The following is a 19801-nucleotide window of genomic DNA, read 5'->3' on the forward strand; positions in this document are numbered from 1 at the left end:
CCTTGCAATCCAGACACCGTGCCCCAGCATGCATCTTACACAGTGTATGAGCAAACATTATTCACCGTCTCCCCCATCTCTGGGCCAGAAAGACCTTGTGTTTCCATTATGCTGAGACTCAGTCTAGCTGCACCTCCTTTACAGTCTCCTTCCATTCTCCAGACAGCGATAGCAGGCCTTTTTGTGTCCTTTCACAATAAGGGCAGGCAGGACGAAAGAAGAGAGTTAGCAGCAGCAACGCTCTGTGGATCCCACTGGCTGATAGCACCTGGCTCCCATCCAATTCTCTTCCCGGATAATATCATCTCTCTGTTTTTCTTGGCTAACTCAGCAAATGCTGTCCTTTCCTACTAGAGCGTCTGCTCAGCTTGGTCTCCATCCTGCTTGGAGCCACACGAAGTTAATGTCACAGCACGGCTGCCGTGGGCATGTCCCGCTACCCAACTCTACCTCTTGGCATGAAGCAAGGCTTCCCACCTTGCAGTCCCCAGGTGGGGAGAGAATATGGGGTTCTGCTTCTACAGCTCACCTCTCTGATGAGAGGAAAGAGAGGAAAGCAACCATATCATGTGCAAATGACCTGTCACCAGCTGATGAGGTGAGGCAGCACCAAGGTAGATGGATGGCCAAAGGTGAGTGTCACCCTCACAGCCAACACAAAACCCTGGGCCTGGCAGCTGCAGATGGATGGGTGAGTCCGAAAGGGCAGGGAGCAGAGATACAGCTGTGGGTTGTAAGGTTTGGGTGGTGGAGGAACAGGACAGGGTAGGGGCAGGCATCTCAGATTTTTTCCACTTCAGATTTCCTCTGTTATTATTCTGTCTTTGTTGCTCAGCTATGGGTCCAAATTCCATGTCAGAAATAAAAGAGGACTTTGAAATACAAAACAGGAGTGATTTCTGTTCTTTTGGCAGGCAACACAAAATGGGGTCCATCCATAGCTGCCCTGTAAGCTGTCCTGATGCTAAGATTTCTCCAGCCCCCCACCTGCTCCTGCTTGTTTCTCTTCTCACCCTCCTCCTCCCTTGCCCCCCCCGGTCTAGGCGCACACATCCCCAAAACAACAGGTGACCGTTTAGCTCTTTATTGTGACACAGAATTTTTTGGCTGTGTTTGGAAATTGCCCATGTAGCAGAACGACCTGCAGGGCAGGACGGGGTGACTGCAGCCTGTGCCCTGCTGCGGGCTGGCTCTGTGCCCCACCGCCTCCAACCAGAGCTCTCTGGAGGCGACTGACAACAGGGACAGGCTCTCCCAACTCACTTCTCAGTAGCTTTCTAGGAACTGGTGGTTTGTCTTCAGTAAAATCCTCTTGGTGGAGAGGGAACAGTGATGACTAAGCCCTAGGAGTCCTTTCTCGCTGAGCAGGCTGGTCTACAGGGACTGGCTCCACGGCCAAGCCAAGTGAGGTGGCTTCAAGTGGTAAAGTCTGGCTCAGGGGGCTCACAGCCCTGAACTTGGAAGGGAACTACAGCCTGGCAGCAGTCACGGTGACTTGAGGCGACACGACCGGCAGCAAGCCTTCCTGTAGTACCAGTGAGAGCACAGCTTCACCTTCAGCACAAGCACGCAGTTGGCCGTCGCTTTGTCTTCACAGTCTTCTTCTGGGGAGCAGAAGCAACCACAGAAGGGGTTACAAAGCAGACACGCTTCCCCAAGCTGAGAGCTGGAGGGAGCGAAAGGTTCCCAGGGCTCTTCCTCCTCCCTGCTCTCCCAGTCTCACCTGGGGCCTCTGTGGGGCACGGCTGGAGCTGACACGTCTGCCTGCCTTCTGGTTTGGTAGCAAGGTCACAGCCCTGGGCCAGCGCTTCCCCCTGGTAGCACTTCACCTCGCGCAGTCGCACACCAGCACCACATGTCTTGCTGCACTGTCGGGATCGAGGGAGAGGAGAGAGAGCATGAGAGGTAGCTTTTCATTGAGGTATAGGTCCCGAGCTCTTTCGTCCACTGAGACCTGGCAGTCTGTGCTTTGGAGACTGCTCTCAAAGAGGTTTGGGTCAGATCTAAGCCCAAACTCAGGCTCTCCTCCGCTTGCTTGAAGAGAGCCTCTCTAAGATGAGGCAGGAGGTTGCTTTCTGCTTTTTAACGCAGCTCGGAGTTGGTTTTGCTTTGAAGGCTGATGCTGTTTTAGAAGATGGACAAAATGGCAACTTCGCCTCCCCCCCCATTCACTAAATGCTAAGTAAAGCAATCAAGAGGACAGAACATCAACTGCTGGCAGAGAAGACATGATTGCATCACCTGCAGTGATACATGCTTTTGCCTGAGGCAATAATCCACGAGCTCAAAGGTTTTCTCCACCTGCTGGGGGCCAGTCCTCCCTTTTGCTGCCTGGTCTGCTAAAAAGCAGAGCTTGTCATCCCACCCAGACCCAACAGAGCCCTCAGCAGACTGAACTGCTGGCAATCCTCACTGCAGGTCGCGCTCCACCACCCAGGGTTAGCTCTTCTCCCACTTCCCCGCCACGCTGAGCCATACCTGAGACCAGGAGGTAGTGAACCAGGTTGAACACGGCCTCATGAAGCAGGCAGCTTGCTCCTCAGGCTTTTGTGCAGCCTCACAGTGCTTCTCAGGGTACTCCCTGTACACCCCATTCTCCAGCCCTGCACACAGGACAACCCGGCTCTTTGTCCCTCGTCCGCAGCTGGCATTACACTGGGAAGTAGAACATAAACTGCTGCTCTGCTGTAGAGCTTCAGGTAAGGTGGCATCCTGCTCAGAAGGTGCTGAATGCACGTGCTAACACCAGGCTGATGGAGGTAGTGCAGCCCAGGTCACGGGAGCAAGGGGTGCCTGCAAAGGAGCTGAATTCCTCTGGAATAGGGACAGGAGATGGTTATGTGTTCAGCATGGAGGATGCTGAATTGAGCCTGGCTGGCCTGAGAGCAGTTCCCACAAGGGACCTGGAGCAGCCAAGGTAAGGATGTAAGAGGCTGTTTCTGTCTTATTTTATATATCTCTATGTCCTAAAAGACCACGTAGCGTGTTTGTGCAGTAATTACATCCTGGAGTACTGACAAGCTCTGTGAAGGCTCAAGGGGACCAAGCTGGTGCACTGCAGGAGATTGTACAGACAAGTACCCACGCTCAGCCCAAAGCTATGCAGGCACAGATGGGAGGGATCGACCTCTCAGGACAACACCGAGAGAAGCAGGCAATGGGAGGCAGAATCTCATTCTAGCTGTGTTCCCTGGTGTCTCGGGCAGCACTTACCAGCGCGAGACTTCACTGCTCAGTGCCCATCTTCACAGTGCCAGGGCCAGCACAGCTGGCTCACATCCCTCCTGAGTCATCCTGCAAACAGCTCACCCGCAGCTGAACAGCTGAGAGCACAGCAAAGAAGCTGGCACAGGCAGAAGTGGGGAGCCCAGCTGGCCCTTCAGATTTCAGGTGAGTTTAATCACTCAGGCACAGCTCAAAAACTGCACTGCAGCATAGGGTGGGACCTACACCACAGGACAGAGCAGGAAAGATGGCTAGGAGTGCCGTGGGTCCCCAGTTGTAAATGATTTCTGCTCGTTACTTGTGCTGGAGGGACTCCCAACTGAACGCAGTCAGCAGCTAGGAAGGCTAGAAAAAGGATTCCTTAGAAGCCCTCCTTTGTGCTCCGTGAATGCCTGTTTTTCTCAGGACTTCACAAGGCAAAGCCCAAACCCCACAGGTATGTCATGATGTTCTCTCTGGGTGCTCTGGGATTTGGACCAGCTTGTAATGGAAGCTCATAATAGCCTCTCTAGCAACAGAGGGCAAGCAGGCTGGCAGCAATTGCTGGCTTAATAGAACGGGGCCCCTGGGCCATGTTCATTGCACCTGGGGCAAGTAAATGCTCTTGGGCTGGAGGTGACTCCCAGGGCAGGGGCCTGGGCTGAGGCCTTACCTCTGGCTCTTATTAACTGGAGATGCAGTTGGTTTTTGTAGGGCTTTCTCTTTGGCAGCGAGACCAAAATCTTGGGGGTGTAAGTGCAGATTCTGGATGGGGCTCTGTTGCAGTGCCTACAACTGCCAGCTGGGAGCCAGAAGTGGGAGAGGAGGAGGACTTCCTTAAGACACTGCTGCCTTCCCAGAGACCTCTGGACCTCAGAGAGCTTGGAGGGCCACAAGTGCCACAGACTGGGGTATGGTGGGGACAAGCTGGGGTATTTTCCTCTTCCCTCTTTTTGGAAGGAGCAATGATGCAGCTGGTGGTCACACTGTACAACTTTGCTCCACCAAGAGAGCCAAGTGCCCATCATCTCCTGTGGGACAGGGCTGAGGACGGAGGGCTGGGCTTGGCTTTACCTGGTCCCACTCCTGCTCCACCCAGTGTGCAGGGCAGTCCTTGTCTCCACACGGATGGACGGCCAGGGGCTTGGCAGCTGGGTCACACTGTGTGTCAGAGATCACCTTGCCCTCCAGGTTGCGACAGGCGACGAAACGGTTTATGCGTCCCTCACCACACGAACCTGAGCACTTGGAGGAATAAAGGGCATTTAGACACACCAGGGAGGTGGAGGGGCTACGGTCAGCAGTGAGAGTCTGGAGCCCTGGATCTGGGGCTGTGGTACTTGATCCCAAGGGTCCCTAGAGGTGTTGGAGAAACATGGAAATGTGGCAGTGAGGGACATGGTTTGGCGGACATGGATTATGGGTCGATGTTTGGATTAGATGACCTTAGAGATCATTTCCAACCTTAATCATTCCATGATTCTAAGTTCCAGTTAGGTCTCAATGAGCTCCATTCAATAATTTGAGGAGCTCTTGGCACCTGGAGAATGGAACTCCCTGACCAGATGCACCTCCAAAGACCCTTGGACTCCACCACTCCCTGGGCAGCCTGTGCCAGTGCCTCACCACTCTTACTGAGAATAAATGTTTCCTAATACCCAACCTGACCCTCCCTTGGTGCTGAGGCCATTCTATCCCATCCTGTCATCGTTACCTGGGAGCAGAGGCCGACCCCACATCACCGCAGCCTCCTTTCAGGCAGTTACAGAGAGCAGTAAGGTCTCCCCTGCGCTCCTCTTCTCCACACTGCCCCATCACATTCCCTCAGCTGCTCCCCATCACGCTGTGCTCCAGACCTCATGCAGATCCCTGCCCTTCTCTGGACAAGCTCCAGCAACTCAATGCCTTTCTTGTGAAGGGCCCAAAATTGAACACAGAACTCAAGTGCTGAGTACAGGGGGATGATCCCTCCCTGCTACTGCTGGCTGCACTACTGCTGATACAAGCCAGGATGATGCTGGCCTTCTTGGCCACCTGGGCACACCGTTGGCTCAAAAATGTACATTATCACTATTTCTCTAGCCTCTGCTAGAGGAAAGCCAACAGTGAGCAGCAGCATGACTGCTCATCCGCTCCCTCCTGCCAGCCCTGTGCCCTCAGAAGTGGGGGCGTGGAGGAGCAGCCTCTCTGCACTCACCGGGCCCCAGTCGGAAGCGGTCCAGCGGCGGTCGCAGGGTGGCCCTGTGCACTCCTTCTCACTGCTGGGCTTCTGGGACTCATCGCAGAGGGCTGCTTCCACCGAGCAGCGCACCGCCCTCTTCATCGTGCCCTGGCTGCCGCATCGGGCTGAGCACTGCAATGACACCGAGTTGGATTCCAAAGCAGAGCACAAGAGGAATAAGCAAAGGCGTTTTCCTCCAGCTGCACTGGTGGAGAGGAGAAGGGCCCCAGCAGGGAAGGAGAAAAGTGAGTAAAAGTGAGCGTGCAGTCAGGCAGGGCTTCCTCAGCTCTCGCCAGCGGGAAGCACCAACATCCATCATTTTCCTTCAGACCCCCCAGCTCATCCTTGGATGCAAAGTTCCCCCGATGCCTACCTCAGACCACTCTGAGAGCTCCCACTGGGGTCCGCAGGCCTTGTTCTTGCAGGCTTTCCTCTCTATGGGCCTGGCCAGCCCAGCTGTCTCGCAGAGGTCATCGTAAACAGAGCTGTCGAAGCCTGGAGCCAGCATCTTCCAGCAGCGCACGGTGCGGTACTGGTAGCCCTCGCCACAGGTCCTGGAGCACTCACTCCACCGGCTCGTTTCCCACCTCCACAAACAGTCCCCAGGAGAGAAAGCACAAAGCAAAACCCACGTAAGTGACCTGGGGATGGAGGGTGGCTGGGGAGTGTTTGTGTGCCTGGGACTCCCTGACCCACTAACTGCTGCTATGAATCTGCTCATCAGGTGTAGGTCTGTGGTCTTGAAAAACAACTTTGTGCTTAGCAGGTAATTTAGACACAGAAAATTCCTTCCCTCTTTTCACTTACATGAGGATACACAGGTTTAGCTGTTTAAGTACATCTTCCAGACCAGAAATGGCTGCTGTGAGCAGGAAATGATCCCTACAAAGACGTGTATTCCCCAGGGGGAGCAGATGTCATTTCCACTCACCGAGGCTGGCAGTCTCTGCCTGTACAAAATTCATGTGTAGGTTCTGGTCGGGTCAGGGCATCGCAGTACGCTTCGTCCACTTCCACTCCGTCGTACCGTACACACATTGCATAGGAGGCACTGATACCTGCTGGACAACCAAGATCTTGTCTAGGTCAGGCTCCACCAGAACCAAAAGCCTCCCCCAGCTATTAGAAAGTCACTGAAGAGCATTCACTGCCTCTGAAAGTCTATTTGCAATTTAAAAATACCAGTAGCCAAAAAGGTTCTGCAAGATCAGTTGCCTCAGCAAGGCTTGAACTGATAAAAATCTCCAGACAAAGCCAGCCAGATGCTCTGAATAGCTCTGTTCTCTTCCTGGACTCTGAGTGTTGGCATATAAACCTCTCCTAAATTCTCATATAAGCTGATGCTAAAACTCACCCTACAAACTAAAGAAATTATGATTGCACCACTGTTACAAAAGTCAGAAACTTCAAGACGCCACTCTAAGACCAATGGAATTTGGAAATGGGAAAACAGCACATCTGTCCTCTTCAGATACCAAAAAAGAGGGAAGCAAATAGCAAAGAAAGTGGAGGCTGCTGAGTGGATTCCAATTACAGAAGTCACCAGGACAAAAGCAGTCTTCAAAGTAAGCACGGGTCTTTACCTACCTGAAGTGCAGGTGGAGCTGCAGGGGGCATAAGCCGAGACCTTCCACCGATACATGTCAGCCAAGCTGATGTCATCGTGGCCCACAGGGCTCACATCAAACTCATTGCTGCAGACAGAGGAGGAGGCAGGAAATAAAGATGTAAAATTGCTGTGAATATAAAATATACTGACTATATTTCCTCCTTTCCTTCTTGGAAAATGGGAAGAAACTCAATGGTTCTGTTCTCCAACCCTATCTCCCCCACCATGGGCAAGATGCACCACTGATAAGCAGAGCGTGAAGCCTTCACAGAATCACAGAATGGCCTGGGTTGAAAAAGGACCACAATGATCATCTAGTTTCAACCTCCCTGCTATGTGCAGGGTCGCCAAGACCCAGGCTGCCCAGAGCCACATCCAGCCTGGCCTTGAATGCCCCCAGGGATGGGGCATCCACCTCCTATATTCAGCTAGTAAGACTGTGAACAGCCATAGCTCCACAGGTCCTTCCGAACACATCTAAATGGATCTCTGAGGCAAAGGAACACAACGTATGTTCCAGAAGCTCTGTGTTGGACCATGAGCTGTGCCAAACATCTGGAAGACACAGTGTTGCTCAAGCAACTATAACAGATACCATGGAGAGTCACTGGCAAATGGGGACGTCAGGGACAGCAGTGAGACTGCCAGAGGACTGGTTCAACCCTCCCTCCCAGCCAACCGTGCTCCTGTTTTGCCCAGGAAACCAAGTGCCACCTTTCAGTGCCGGGGGCCCGCAGAGGCTCTGCCTGGCTGATGTCCTCCGTTGTGCTGGCACCCAGCAGAGAGCTCTCCACAGATGCCATCACACTGTAGTTGCTCGCTTTCCCCTGTCTCCCAGCAAACATCTCCACCTTCAAGTCCTGCAGTGAGTTCTTATGGGACGGTGCTTTGTGGAGGCCCTGTGGCCACCGGGCAGCTGTTTCAGCCCATAGTCCTGCTGTGGTGTTCCTCTGGGCCAGCCTGGCAGCCAGGTACTGCAGCTCCCTGCAGAAGGCAGCATGGTGCTGGTCCTGGTGGCACAACCTCCTGAAGAGCCGAAGCCTGGAGGATGCGACGCGGCTGTTCTCCGATAGCTCAGACCTCCTCATGCTGTAGGGTACAGCTGTGCTGATGGAAATCTGGTTGAATTTGAGGGCTGGAAGAAGAACATTGGGATGTGTTAACTATCTTGCACGCCTTACACTTTAGCATGTGGTTTAGTGGTGCCTGGTAATGCAAAAAACACTGAGTATTTGGCTTTGAAACCCTAAGTTGCCATCAGGGTGCATCAACAGGCTTTAATTATCCTGAGCAGCCTCACGTGAGATCCTCACACCTGCCCGTGGCCCAGAAGTTGGATTAAAGCTCAGACCTATGTTGTAGGTGCATTTCACTCCTAGTCCTGCCCCTTAACTGTTTGGCTTTCTCAGACAGACCTCAGATCTGCTCCTCTTCCCACAAGGAGCACCCAGCTGCACTCTGACAGTCTCCAGCCCTGCTATTAACCATCCTTTTTCCCTGTCTACCTGATGGAAAAGCCACCCTACATTTCAAGTGAACCAGTGTAGAATGTCTCAATGCCTCTTTTCAATGAATTAAGGCTTGGAAGAAAAGGAAAAACAAAGCAACCAACCCAATTCTGTTTCTCCACCAATTGCTGCTGCTTCCTCTCGTTCTTCCTCCCCTGCTGTGTTTGCGTGGTAGACCTGTCTTATGTGGAACTCATACTTCTCCTTTTCTTCACCTTGTTCCCATCCCCAGCCCCGAGGGTGATTAGTGGAGTTGGTGTGGAAGAAGTGTGGATGGCTGAAGCCTAAATCTTCATGCCTGTCTTTTAGAGGAAGCTGTTTGTTGGTGTCATCTGGTGACAGGGAAAGCCGTGTGACATTGGAGTCCTTGGCAGCTCTGAAGTTGGCTGGAACAGGACGGCTCTGGCTGGTCTCTACTGGGTGATGATAACGAGGTCTGTCTACAGCAGGGGCTGCAGTTCGGAGAGGTGGTGGTGTCCGTGGTACAGTGTAGTCATAAGTTATATGTGGCATTTTCCCATTAAAGTTATAGTACTGGAGGAAGCAGGGAAGGAAAACAAAACCTCTTTTATTCTAAGGGCATGCATTTCTTCTAATCGCTTTGTGACAGATGTTAAGAGAAGATAGCATCCTCTTAAACCCAAAAGGAAACCCCACGAGGCAATATCTGGCTTCCTCAGCCACAGGGTTGGTATGAGAACAAAATTAGGAAGCAGTTTGTCTGAGGGAGGCTCACAGTTTGGGACAGGCAAGACAGGAAGGGCTGAAAGTACCTCTTCACATACCATGGCATTCAGAGACTGGTTAGTGGGGCCGTGAGCTATGATATACTCCAGCCCATCTGAATTCAGACTCGAAGGCCGCCTGTACTTGAAGATCGTGCCAGCTACCCTGAAGTTCTGGGGGTTGTCAATGGCAGAGTTGCCGTTGAAGAAGAAATGCCCATATTCATCAGCGAGCGCTTCAAAGGAAAAAAGAGACAAGCGTGATGCTCCGTGCGGAGCGCTGAGGCTGTGCTGGCACTAAGGAAAGCAAACCCTGTGCTACCCAGGAGGAGATGCTCACAGGAACGGCTCAGGTGTCCTCCCACCCCATAAGCAGCTGAGCTGGGACCTCTACACCCAGCCAGACCCCCCGCTTACCCAGGATGTTTTCTGTCTTCCTGCGCTCCATGATGAGGATGTCCGTGGCACCGGCAGGGATGCTGGTGATGAACACGTAACCTGAGGAGCAGGAACGGGAGGTGAAGAAACTCCAAGGATGGAACAGAAGAGTGCTCATAGGCAAAGCACCTCGTGGGATAGGTGTGCATGTAGGAGGGCAGCGCTACCCCTAGCAGGATGTTAAGGACATAAGCATGTTGTGCCAAGCTGTGAGCTCTAATCCTGGCTCCCTTCTGAAATCCCTTTGCAAATGACCACTGCAGGTCTCTAAGGCTCAGTTTGACCACTGCTGGGTTTGAAGTCAGAAAGGAATTGCGTGAGCTTAATAGTGTGGCTGTGGGTGCATGAATGAATGTGCTGTCAAGCTTTTCCTCACAAGAGCACATAAAAAGCTTACTATTGATCAGCACTGGTGCTGAAGGGTGCAGGGAGAAGACTGCAGGTCCCCACAGCTCCCGACTCAACAGAATTTGTCTCAAGAGGAGCATAAAGATTGACCTTTAAATGGGTAGGAAGTAAAAGGCTCTTAACGTTGTGGGGCTTTGCCAGCTTGCCTTTCCTGTTAGAAAGTCTGCTGATTGCTTTTTTCCATCCTGTAAGATTTTATGAGGCCTGGAATGGAAGGCCAAGACAGTCTGTGTGCTTCTAGAGAGGTTAGCACTATTACCACACCCTGGAAAGGAGCCAGAATACTTCTCTGGTCCAGCATCTGTGGAGAATGAGGTAGACTAGTGGAACAATAGCAGTGTAAAACGATGTTCCAAAACATCCTCAAACCACAGTTAATTAATTACTAATGAGTATACCACAGTCTGTTCCTTCTTGGTGGAGGAATGGGCCATGAGGTTGCAAGAGATGAACCATTAATCTCAGCCCAGTTTCAGAGGGACTGTCCCTCAGCTGCATCAGCCACAGGACTGGGGAAAGCTGGAGACGAAGTGCAGGCTGAAACAAATGCTGTGACCCTCATCAGAGGAGCCTAATCTTCCAGTGAACACCTAGCACAAATAAAAGAAGATTCATTGACCTTATCACATCATCTGAGGTGCGCGAGATGCCAAAATCAATAGGAACAAAGAGATCCCCAGCTGCCTCCTACAGTGAAGATGTGAAAGAAAACCTCGCTGGCCTCATTTACAGCATATCACACCCAATCTCCTCTGATTAATCCAAAAGGATAAAATGTCGGTATTTAAGCAGAGGTGGCACTCTTCAGCTTTTTCCACCAAGCAGCTGGGAAACTCCTACCCTCATTCAAGCCAGTCACCCTTCATGCCAGTTGGTGGTAAGAAGTAGCAGGTGAAGTCTCTGGACTGTGGTAGCAGGGAGTACCTATCTGTGAGATTGCCTTTCGGAAGCTGCCTGAGACACGGTGACAAGTGCTGCCGTCCCCTCCACACACCCTGCATCTGTCCATCGTCCGGGCCGAATACAGGCTCCCATCACACCCCACTGGCTGCAAGGAACAGAGCAAAAATATAGAGTGTCTCTTAGGGGACAGTGTCTTTTCAAGGTGATGCTACCTTATTCTTTAGGTGAGCTTCTGCGTGTGGATGCAGGGTAGTTTGTGACCGTGTGCACTGTGCTCCTGAACCTGGGGCAGGATCTCATGTGTGGGTGCAGAAAATAAGATTCAGAAAGTCTGCTGCCATTTATTCAGTGTCCCATCTTTTGGCAAATCCTTCTCACTGTAGTAGTGATGTACAGCATCATCTTCCAGGAGACGCTGCATCAAAGGCAGGCAGGCTGCTTGAGTTTTTAAGATACCTCTCTCTACCACTTCACACACACATCCTTTACCCTTATTCTACAAGGGAAAAAATCCAATCTTTTTCAGTTTGGCTATGAACACTGAGCTGCAGTCCTAGTCTTCTCTGTGCTGGGAGAAAAGTTCTGTTACCCACTGTGAATGTGGATGTATCTAACTTCTTTTGCGTGAGTCCCTCTGTCCTGCTCTAGCCCAGAGGCATTCAAAAGTGAATGTCATCACTCTTGCCAGGCCTTGGTTTCACCTCTCTGCTGGGACCCTTGGCTTCACAGTGACTAGGCAGTTCAACAAGGCATTTATACCCCTGGTTTCAGTACTGTTTCCTTCCAGAGCCTCACCTCGCACTTCCCATTGATGCAGACCCCTTGGTAGGTCCTGTCCTTGCAGGAGGTACCATCCTGGGCTCGGGCCATCAGCTGCCTCTCTCCATTCCGCGTGGTGCACTGGAGGTCACACGGCTTGTTGGAGATGCTGGTGTAGTCATCTGAAGGGACAGAGGCAGACCAAGGGGGTGGGCAGTGAGGGAGGGGACCTTCCCTTTATCCACACTGCTGGTTTGATATCATCTTAGATGTTCTTGCTTCTCGGGATGAACTGCAAGGCTACAGACCTTGGTAGATCGTGGTATGAGGCTGCACCTGGGGCCACACATAGAATTGCTTCTTGATGGCAAAACCTCTCCCCTTTGCAGTGCCATTCCCTGTACCAGATATGGGAATCCACATCAGCAGATCCCAGGCCACACATAAATACACAGGAGCAAGTATGACCCGCAAGAGAGGTATCCACAGTGGGGCTGTGGCCAGCTGCACCCCTTCCAGCTAAGCAATGGAAGTTAGAGGTGCAGATGTTCTATGTTCCCTTGGCAGCTAATGGAAGAACAGGCAGGTCCAGAAAGGCAGTCATATCTCAGGGGAGCTGAGTCTGGGCCTCAAGGGCCATCTGGCAACTCATGTGAAGCAATTTATCTCCTCTGTGCAGGAAATGGATGGCCATCCTGTTCAGAATAACCCTCCACCATCCCAGTGGGAAGCATGCTGGCTGACGGAGGTGGCTGAAATGGTAGGAGGCACACACCGACTGAACACCACTCTGCCAAGGTGACTGGTGGTGAGTCAAGACACCTGAGAGACGCCTGTGTTCTGTGTCTGCTCGCCAGCACATTCTGACATAGGATCCAAGCCAGTGTGAGAAGGGGCCTGGCTGGCTGGGGTGGCTCTGTGAAGAGAGGGGATGATTTCTCCAAAGCAGGGAGCATAGGGAAGCACTTCTGGACCAGCCAGGAGCATCCATCCCTCGACCCTGGGTCCTCCTCCTGTGTCTGAGAAAATCCTGCAGGTGTTTTCTCACCCTGATCCTTTGTGTGAAGCTGTGAAAACCCACCTGGATAGAGGGGCATCCAGTGGTAGTACCGCTTTCCAAAGGCTTTGGCATTGAAACTGGAGCACTGCTGTTGTTTGAAGCTTGCTGTGTTGGCTGGACAGGGCTATGGAGGGAATAAATGTGATCAAAAGCTCCCTATGTCGCAGCCCTGATTGTGACAGCTGCTTGGCCCTGCTACATCCTTGGAGGATGAAAATGCCCTGTCCACCCTGGAAGGAATCAGTGATGGACTTTGATGTGCAGTAACACAGGCAGAAAGGCCAGGCTTCCATCGCCTCAGACAGCTGTAGTTAACAGTACTGCAAAATCTACTTCCAGCAAAGGGAAAAACATACCAGAAAAACTTCTTCCTTCCCCCCACCCCACGATGAATATGTTTTATATCCTTCTCCCCCACCTTTCAGACCCAGAGAGGAGCCCAACTCCCAGAGGCACACTGGCAACTCCTCAGGAGTGCACTGTGCCTCTTATCTGCACTCCTCTGCCAGACCCTCACTGCTGCTGCTCCTGCACTCCTGCACTTGCTGGTCCAACCTCACATCCCCCAGTAAGGACCAGTCAGTGCTGGAAGCAATTCTCACCTGCTGCTGGCACAGTTGGTAGTGCTTGGCTTGGCCAACACACATGGTGCTGTTTGTTCCCTGGGGCATCAGGAGCCTGCAAAGCAGAATGTGTGAAAGCAGAAATAAGCTAGAGGTCTGCAAAGCACTAAGAAATCACGGATAATAGAAAAGTCAGGGTGGGATTTTATTAGAGTAAGGTTTTCAGGATTTACGGTGGTCAACGTCTCCCCTGAAAGACATCTTCAGTGCTGTTAGCTTTGGAGTGTGATTTTAGGCTCAGTTTGGGTGGATGGGAAACAACTGAAGTATTTCCAAGGCTTTGTCTGCACATCTCTGCAGAAGGGTTGTGTGACAAAAGGCCAATGGGGCTTGATGATCCACCATTTCCACAGAAGCACCTACGATTTAGAAGTGAGCTGGGGAACTGATTTCAGAATTCACTGGGCAGCATGCAGAGAGATGGCACCTCTCACGGGTACTGAACACCTTTCAAGACTAGCAAGAGAGGTTTGGTGATGAACAAAAACCATGGTTCTCAGCAAGTGATGCTTTAGTTCTGGCCAGCAGCACTTGTCCAAGGGATACTGAACTTCTTGACTAATGCAAAAGCTAAAAAAATTCCTGAAAGCTGAGAAGATGCAGGGAGAAAGGTCAAGGTTACAGATGGGAACTTCACTGTGTAATGAAGAACCACATTCAAGCTGGACTGCTCAGGTCTAGCTATTCCTGCAGAGCAACAATTTACACAATGTTGGTAGAGCCTAAATTCACATCATAAGGCTTCAAAATTGCCATCTCTTTCAGCTGAAACAGGGGCAGCCTGCAGACTCCAGCAAAAACTGTTTCACAGGGCATGGCTGGCTCACACTTAAGCTGCCCTGCCGAAAGCTGCAGGGGCCTTTTGGCTGGGTTTGATGTCAAGCAGAGGCAGAGACATTGGCAAGCCTCGTTAGTGGGGAGGCGGTGTCCAGACGGATGGCTGTCACCACATCTGGACCCTTACTATGCTGCCAACCAGCCCACATAAAAGAAATTTTCTTCTGGAGGAGGCAGAGCAGGTAGGGGGCCCTTGTCTGAGCTTCCTGCCCTCAGGAGTGCAGTCACGCAGAAGGGAAAGAGGCTGAGCAGCCCCAACGGTGTGCTGCGCAGTACAATGCTGGCTCTTGTTAGCAGCTCAGGCTGGCGAGGTGCCTGATAAGGGCTGGGTGGTGAGGTGATCCAGAGGGAACAGCTGGGTCCCCACGAACTCTATTTGACCAATTCCAGGACTGTAGTAGCTGCAGGGGGCAAATGGAGGTTGGGGCACCGTGGAGAATGCATGCTGGGACCCACCGCTGCCGCAGGCAGTGCCGCTCCCGGGACATCACGCCTCCGCCGCAGGATCGCGAGCAGGTGGACCACGAGCTCCACTCTCCCCACCACTTGGTAACTTCTTCATCCCAGGGGCCAGCTCCGTCTGCTGCCTCACTACTGTCCTGACAGAAACAGAGAACGGTTAGCTGGGGAACCTGGTGGCCTAACTCCAGAGGATGGATGGACGGATGGATGGATGGATGGATGGATGGATGGATGCCTCTGGGATCTCGTGGCATGGAGAAAGGCTGCTGGGCATGACATGCGTGGCACTCAGTCTGGCTGCAGCCTGAGCTGCAAGCTCACTGCCAGCCCAGCTTAGCCACACCAGCAGCCCACAGCCCAGCTGCCAGCCAGCACAGAGCAGCAGGGAGGCTGCAATGCCTGGCTGCAGAGAAGGGGGGTGGGGGGGATGCATCTGTCCTTTGGCAGAGCTGTATCACAGGGAATAAACTCTTCTTTGTGCATAAGTCGGCTCAGGTCCAAGTTCTTCACCCTGCGACTGTCACAAAAGTCATTTTCAAGAGCGCTTCAGAACCACAGCCTCTCGCAGGCTGTCTCAGCACAGCTTTGCTGGCCTCTCCGTGCTCAGCAGAGGACTTTCTCCCTCACCCAGCATGCTTTGCTGTGGCCAATCCTTTAAATTTGGCAAACCTGAGCTCTCTCACCCCTGTGCGATCACGACAGCAGGCTGCTGTCGACGGCACCTCTGAGATTCCCAGCAGGTAAGTGAGCGTATGTTTCAGTAAGATCTCTTGCAATGCTTTTCCTGCTGTGTGACGCCCTAAAAGCTCCAGAGATTTTTGCAAATTGTGTGCAGGAGTGAATTTGCTGTTTACTGCAACACAGCTGTGAGCAGAGAGTTAAACGCAGCAATGAGCTTACCATGGGGCAGTGACTAGAAGTGATTTAGCCAGCTGAAAATGCTGACGGTGTATCAGTAGTAGCAGAAGAGATCAAATAATTTGTGTGTGTGTGTTGTCTGTGTAGCATCTCTTATGTTACACTGAGGGCATGGAGAGGCTGTATCAGTGCTACTCATAGCAAAACCCTGATCGTCCTGGTGGGAAGAACTGGTCTGCAAAATTGATGGATGTAAAAGAAAGCTCAGCAGTCTGCTGAGCTAGGTTCACTATTCTGGTTGACTGCCTCTTGGCTCGATGCTCTTCCATGGTGTAATAAAGCCAAAATGTTCTTCATCTTGCAGTGTAATTCCTGCCTGAGCATTTGTTTCTGTAGCATCTGCCAACAGCATCCTCTGGGCAGAGGAGATGCAGAGGAGCTGCTTTGGGGTTAGAACCCAGTGTGGTCGAGGTGCACATAGTGACTGTGCTGCCCATGGAGTGTGTTAAAAGTAACCTGCTCTGAAAAAAAAGCACCACACCACCTGATGCTTTACCCTTTTGTGATTACAACAGCTGATGGTGAAAACAGTGCAACCAAATTCCTTGCAACATGGGTGTGCTGGCTGGATGTGCTTCTCTGACAGAGAGCAAGTGCTGTGTAAAAATGAAGTGTAAAAGAAACAAGCAGATTTTCAGCAAGATCTTTCCTTCTGCTACCAGATGCTCATTTCAACCTGCGTCCTACGACGGTTTCTGTCTGACTGCACACAATCAGTCTGCAGGTGGAAATGCTGGCTATGCAGCTTCCGTGGTTACAAAGACAGAAACGAAAGGCTGTATTTTCAGTTCAGATCTCCCCCTGACCCCTGTGATAAGCATCTCCAGGCCTGCAGAGGAAGCGCCCTTCACAGCTGCTGGGAAGGAGAGGACAATGATTTATCTGTCTGTGCAAAGAGCTCAGTGCAAAGCAGTCTCTCAGGAGCTGGAGCATCAATCACAGCTGGCCCCTTTCCACGTGACTGAGTGGCCACAGAGCACCAAGGGGTGCACAGGCTGCCCAGGGGGAGGCGTGTGGGCCAGAAGTGGCAATATTTACCCAGCCTTTCCCCAGGCTTTGCCCCACTCCACCCCTGTGGGCTCTGCTGCAGCTCAAGCAGTGACAGCAGTTTTCAAATGAAATGTGTTCCTCTACCTCTGTAAGCCCCTGTTCCTGCTTCCTCAATCAATCACACACTAAATAGATTGATTTGGCTCTCAGGTTTTCCATGACCAAGCACTCTTGCCAGCCCTTGCCCAGCAGCACTTATTTATCTGTGTAAGCAAGGACAGTGCTGAGCTGCAGCCTTTGCCAGCGAGGCTCACGGTGTGACAGCAGCTGAGTCCTCAGCCCTGAGACTTGGAGGTGAAACTCAGGTACGTGCAGCTGGTTTCAATCTGGGCTGACTTTGCTGCGTTGTCAGAAATGAATCTGTGCTAACCATGACACACAAATGGCTCTTGTTTGTAATTAGCGATACTTGCATTTTCCAAATTTCCAGATAATAAATTAAGGCTTGTGGGATAGACTCCAGATTAGATAAGCTCCCAGCTTCAATTTCCCAAGCCTCTCGGCAGACCCCAAGGGTTACTTCTGGCCAAGCAGATTTTCCCCCCCTGTTCCTTGGAGAAAGAGAGCCAAGGGGCTTTAAAACAACACTTCTGCAGTCTCCTGGTTATGGGAGATGCTGAATCCCACTCTAACTTGTGCCACGCTGTAGAACCATGCATGGAGCAGACCAGAAACTGTGGGGCAGGAGGTGGGTGTAGGTGCAGGATCTGTAAGGCTGGCTCTGCCTGGGCTTGGATATGGAAGGGAGGATCAGGTACAGTTCCTCAGCTGATGAGAAACGTTAAGGGCTAGAAATCACATCAGCAGAAAAGACAGGCCACCTGCAGCTCAGCCAGGTGCTCTCCTCAAGAATTCCCCTGGAGGCACTTGTGCCTTGGCACGCAGGCTATACAGCTGCAGCTCTTCCTCTCTGAGGCTAACCACGGTATTCCTGTGCCTCAACACCTACACGGGAGGCTGTGCACATGCTCTGGTGAGGGCTGCCCTCCTGTTCCCTTGCTCGGGGGTGAGCAGAGCCTATGGTGATGCTGGGGAACTTTTCCAAAATTTTCCAATATTGCTGTCTCTAAGCCAGCATCACTGAAAGCTTTTCCTGCCTACCCAAAGGCTCAGCAGCTGTTTCCCTTCTACCCCCCACCAGAGCCAGACAAAGGCTGCCACAAACAACTGCTTCAGCCTGGCGAAGGAGGGAGGGCCCAGGCTGACATCCTATCAGTTTTCCAGGCGGTCTTTCTGAAGAACAGAAAGGAGAAAATAAACCCTCTAATGATTCTCTGTTGCGTGTCAGATCAACTCTAAGCTACAATGGGTTTCCCAGAAACCTGGGAATAATGGCAATTAGTGTGTCATTGGCTCAGTGTCCCACACTGCGCACTGAATCCTGGGACTCATTAAGCCCGTGTCTCAGGGGTTAGAAATCTTTCTAGGAAGAGACAAAACAAATCCCTGTTAGTTCCCCTGAGTGGAGAAGCTTGCAGGGGTGTGCTCTGTTGCAGTGTGATGTGCCTTAGGGCCCTGTGCACCACTGCAGGCCACAGGAAGCTCTCATAAGACAAAAAAGCAGCTGAAAAAGAACTAAATTCTGAACAGCCCTTTTCTGAGGTCATTAACTGCATGTCCTCTACAGAAATCCACAATCCCTTACCTCAAGGCTTCTCTCTATGGCAAACTCTGCTACTTGCTTGAGATACTAAACAGCTTCAGATGTCCTAATGCCTCAAACTGCCTGCAGATGTTATCTTGTGCTCCTGGAAATGTGCTCCGTGTTCAGCCCCCAGGTCTGGGTGCTCTGTGTTGTGCTCTGATCAAAGCTGTGGCTGAAAAAAACAACTGTGTTTTCAATTGTATCCCTTCCTCCCCCCAGAAAGGAGAACTCTGATGCACTGCTGATCATCCTGCTGTGAAGAGAGAGAGGAAAGGAATATGGGGTGTGCATGAGGAATCCCTACCATCTGTTTTTTCAGAGGCACTGTGTCCAGAGCTTGGTGCAGGGAGGAATTTGCTTATCTAGGGACTGAAGCACTCTGTGGCATTCTCTGCATGCATGCTGCAGAAAACACAACCAGCAGGTTAATCCCTTAATGACCACTGCATCCACAGCCTGCTCTGTGTGGGGTGAAGGAGTGCACATCTGGCAGGCTGACCCTGGGAAGCAGAGCAGAGCAGGCAGAATGTGTGCGAGGCTGCAAAATGCAGCAGGAGCAGCACACTGGGGCTTGAACCCAAAGGCAATCCCAGCTCAGGTGACAACGCTGCTCAAAGCTGGGGTGTACACAGAATGAGCCACAGAATGGCTCAGGAAGGACCTCAAATATCACTCACCACCCATGCCATGGGCTGGCTGCACCCAGCTCAGGCTGCCCAGGGCCCATCCGTGGCCTGGGGCACCACCAGGGATGGGGCACCCACAGCTCTGGGCAGCAGCGCCGGCTCCTCACCGCTCTGAGCAAACAATTTCCCCCTGACATCTCACCTCAATCTCCCCTCGCAGCAAAGAGCCGTCCCCCCCCCAAGTCCTATCGGCGATCCCACCTCAGCCACGGCTTTGTGCGGGGAGCAGCGCATCGCTCAGAGCCCTCCTGCGAACCGGGGGGCTTCGCTCCCCACGCAGCAGCGGAACGGTGCCACCTCTAAAGGCCGTGGGGGCAGGGCTGGAACCGGCTCCCAGGCGCGGGCGAGCGGCCTCTCCGGGTCGCCGCGGCCCTTTGTCGGCGGGGCGGGCGCGGAGGCGCCGTTCCGGGCAAGGTCAGCCCCGAGGCCGCGCTTACCTTAGCGCCGAGGGGGGCGGCGGCGCTCAGGAAGAGGAGGAAGAGGAGGAGGAGGAGGCGGCGGGGAGCGGCCATGCCGCGCTGCTGCTGCTGCTGCCGCCGCTCGGAGGAGGCGGCGCGGCGGCCCACCAGCGGCCGGGGCAGTAGCAGCCGGCGGCGGGGCGCGGGCCGGCATGGCTGGGGGAGTTAATGACTTTACAACGTGCCGGGAGCGGCGGCCGCCGGGGGAGGGAGGAGGAGGAGGGGGAGCCGGCGGACAAAGGGGAGGCGGCGGGGGGCAGCGCTCCGAGCTCCGGAGGCGGGGAGCC

The 19801-nt window shown here is 52.7% G+C and overlaps 1 protein-coding gene across 1 annotated transcript; it reads right to left on the reverse strand.

Annotated features, from left to right (window-relative positions):
• Positions 1-1068: 1068 nt before the first annotated feature.
• Positions 1069-19668, reverse strand: LOC122181184 (ADAMTS-like protein 2). The gene is made up of 19 exons (XM_042873551.1): positions 19623-19668; positions 19494-19543; positions 14752-14894; positions 13438-13513; positions 12857-12959; positions 11812-11957; positions 11038-11161; positions 9685-9765; positions 9328-9503; positions 8647-9076; positions 7749-8169; positions 7013-7119; positions 6357-6486; positions 5799-6012; positions 5402-5557; positions 4279-4449; positions 2479-2655; positions 1724-1868; positions 1069-1604 (listed from the first exon to the last, which is right to left on the reverse strand). Exons 1-19 carry the CDS (start codon positions 19666-19668, stop codon positions 1486-1488), a joined length of 3015 nt encoding a protein of 1004 aa, XP_042729485.1. The 3' UTR covers positions 1069-1485.
• Between the last annotated feature and the right edge of the window lie 133 nt (positions 19669-19801).

The sequence above is a fragment of the Lagopus leucura genome, unplaced genomic scaffold (assembly GCF_019238085.1).
Source record: "Lagopus leucura isolate 7727_CA_CO unplaced genomic scaffold, USGS_WTPT01 Super-Scaffold_100009, whole genome shotgun sequence".
Classification (NCBI taxonomy): Eukaryota; Metazoa; Chordata; class Aves; order Galliformes; family Phasianidae; genus Lagopus; species Lagopus leucura.

Excerpts from the sequence above, each read along its gene's own strand:
- LOC122181184 (XM_042873551.1), bottom strand. The coding sequence starts at position 19,668 with ATGCCGGCCCGCGCCCCGCCGCCGGCTGCTACTGCCCCGGCCGCTG. Across the intron at positions 12,960-13,437 it reads ACCAACTGTGCCAGCAGCAG|CCCTGTCCAGCCAACACAGC; the intron begins GTGAGAATTGCT and ends TTCCCTCCATAG. Across the intron at positions 5,558-5,798 it reads AGCTCTCAGAGTGGTCTGAG|TGCTCAGCCCGATGCGGCAG; the intron begins GTAGGCATCGGG and ends GTGTCATTGCAG.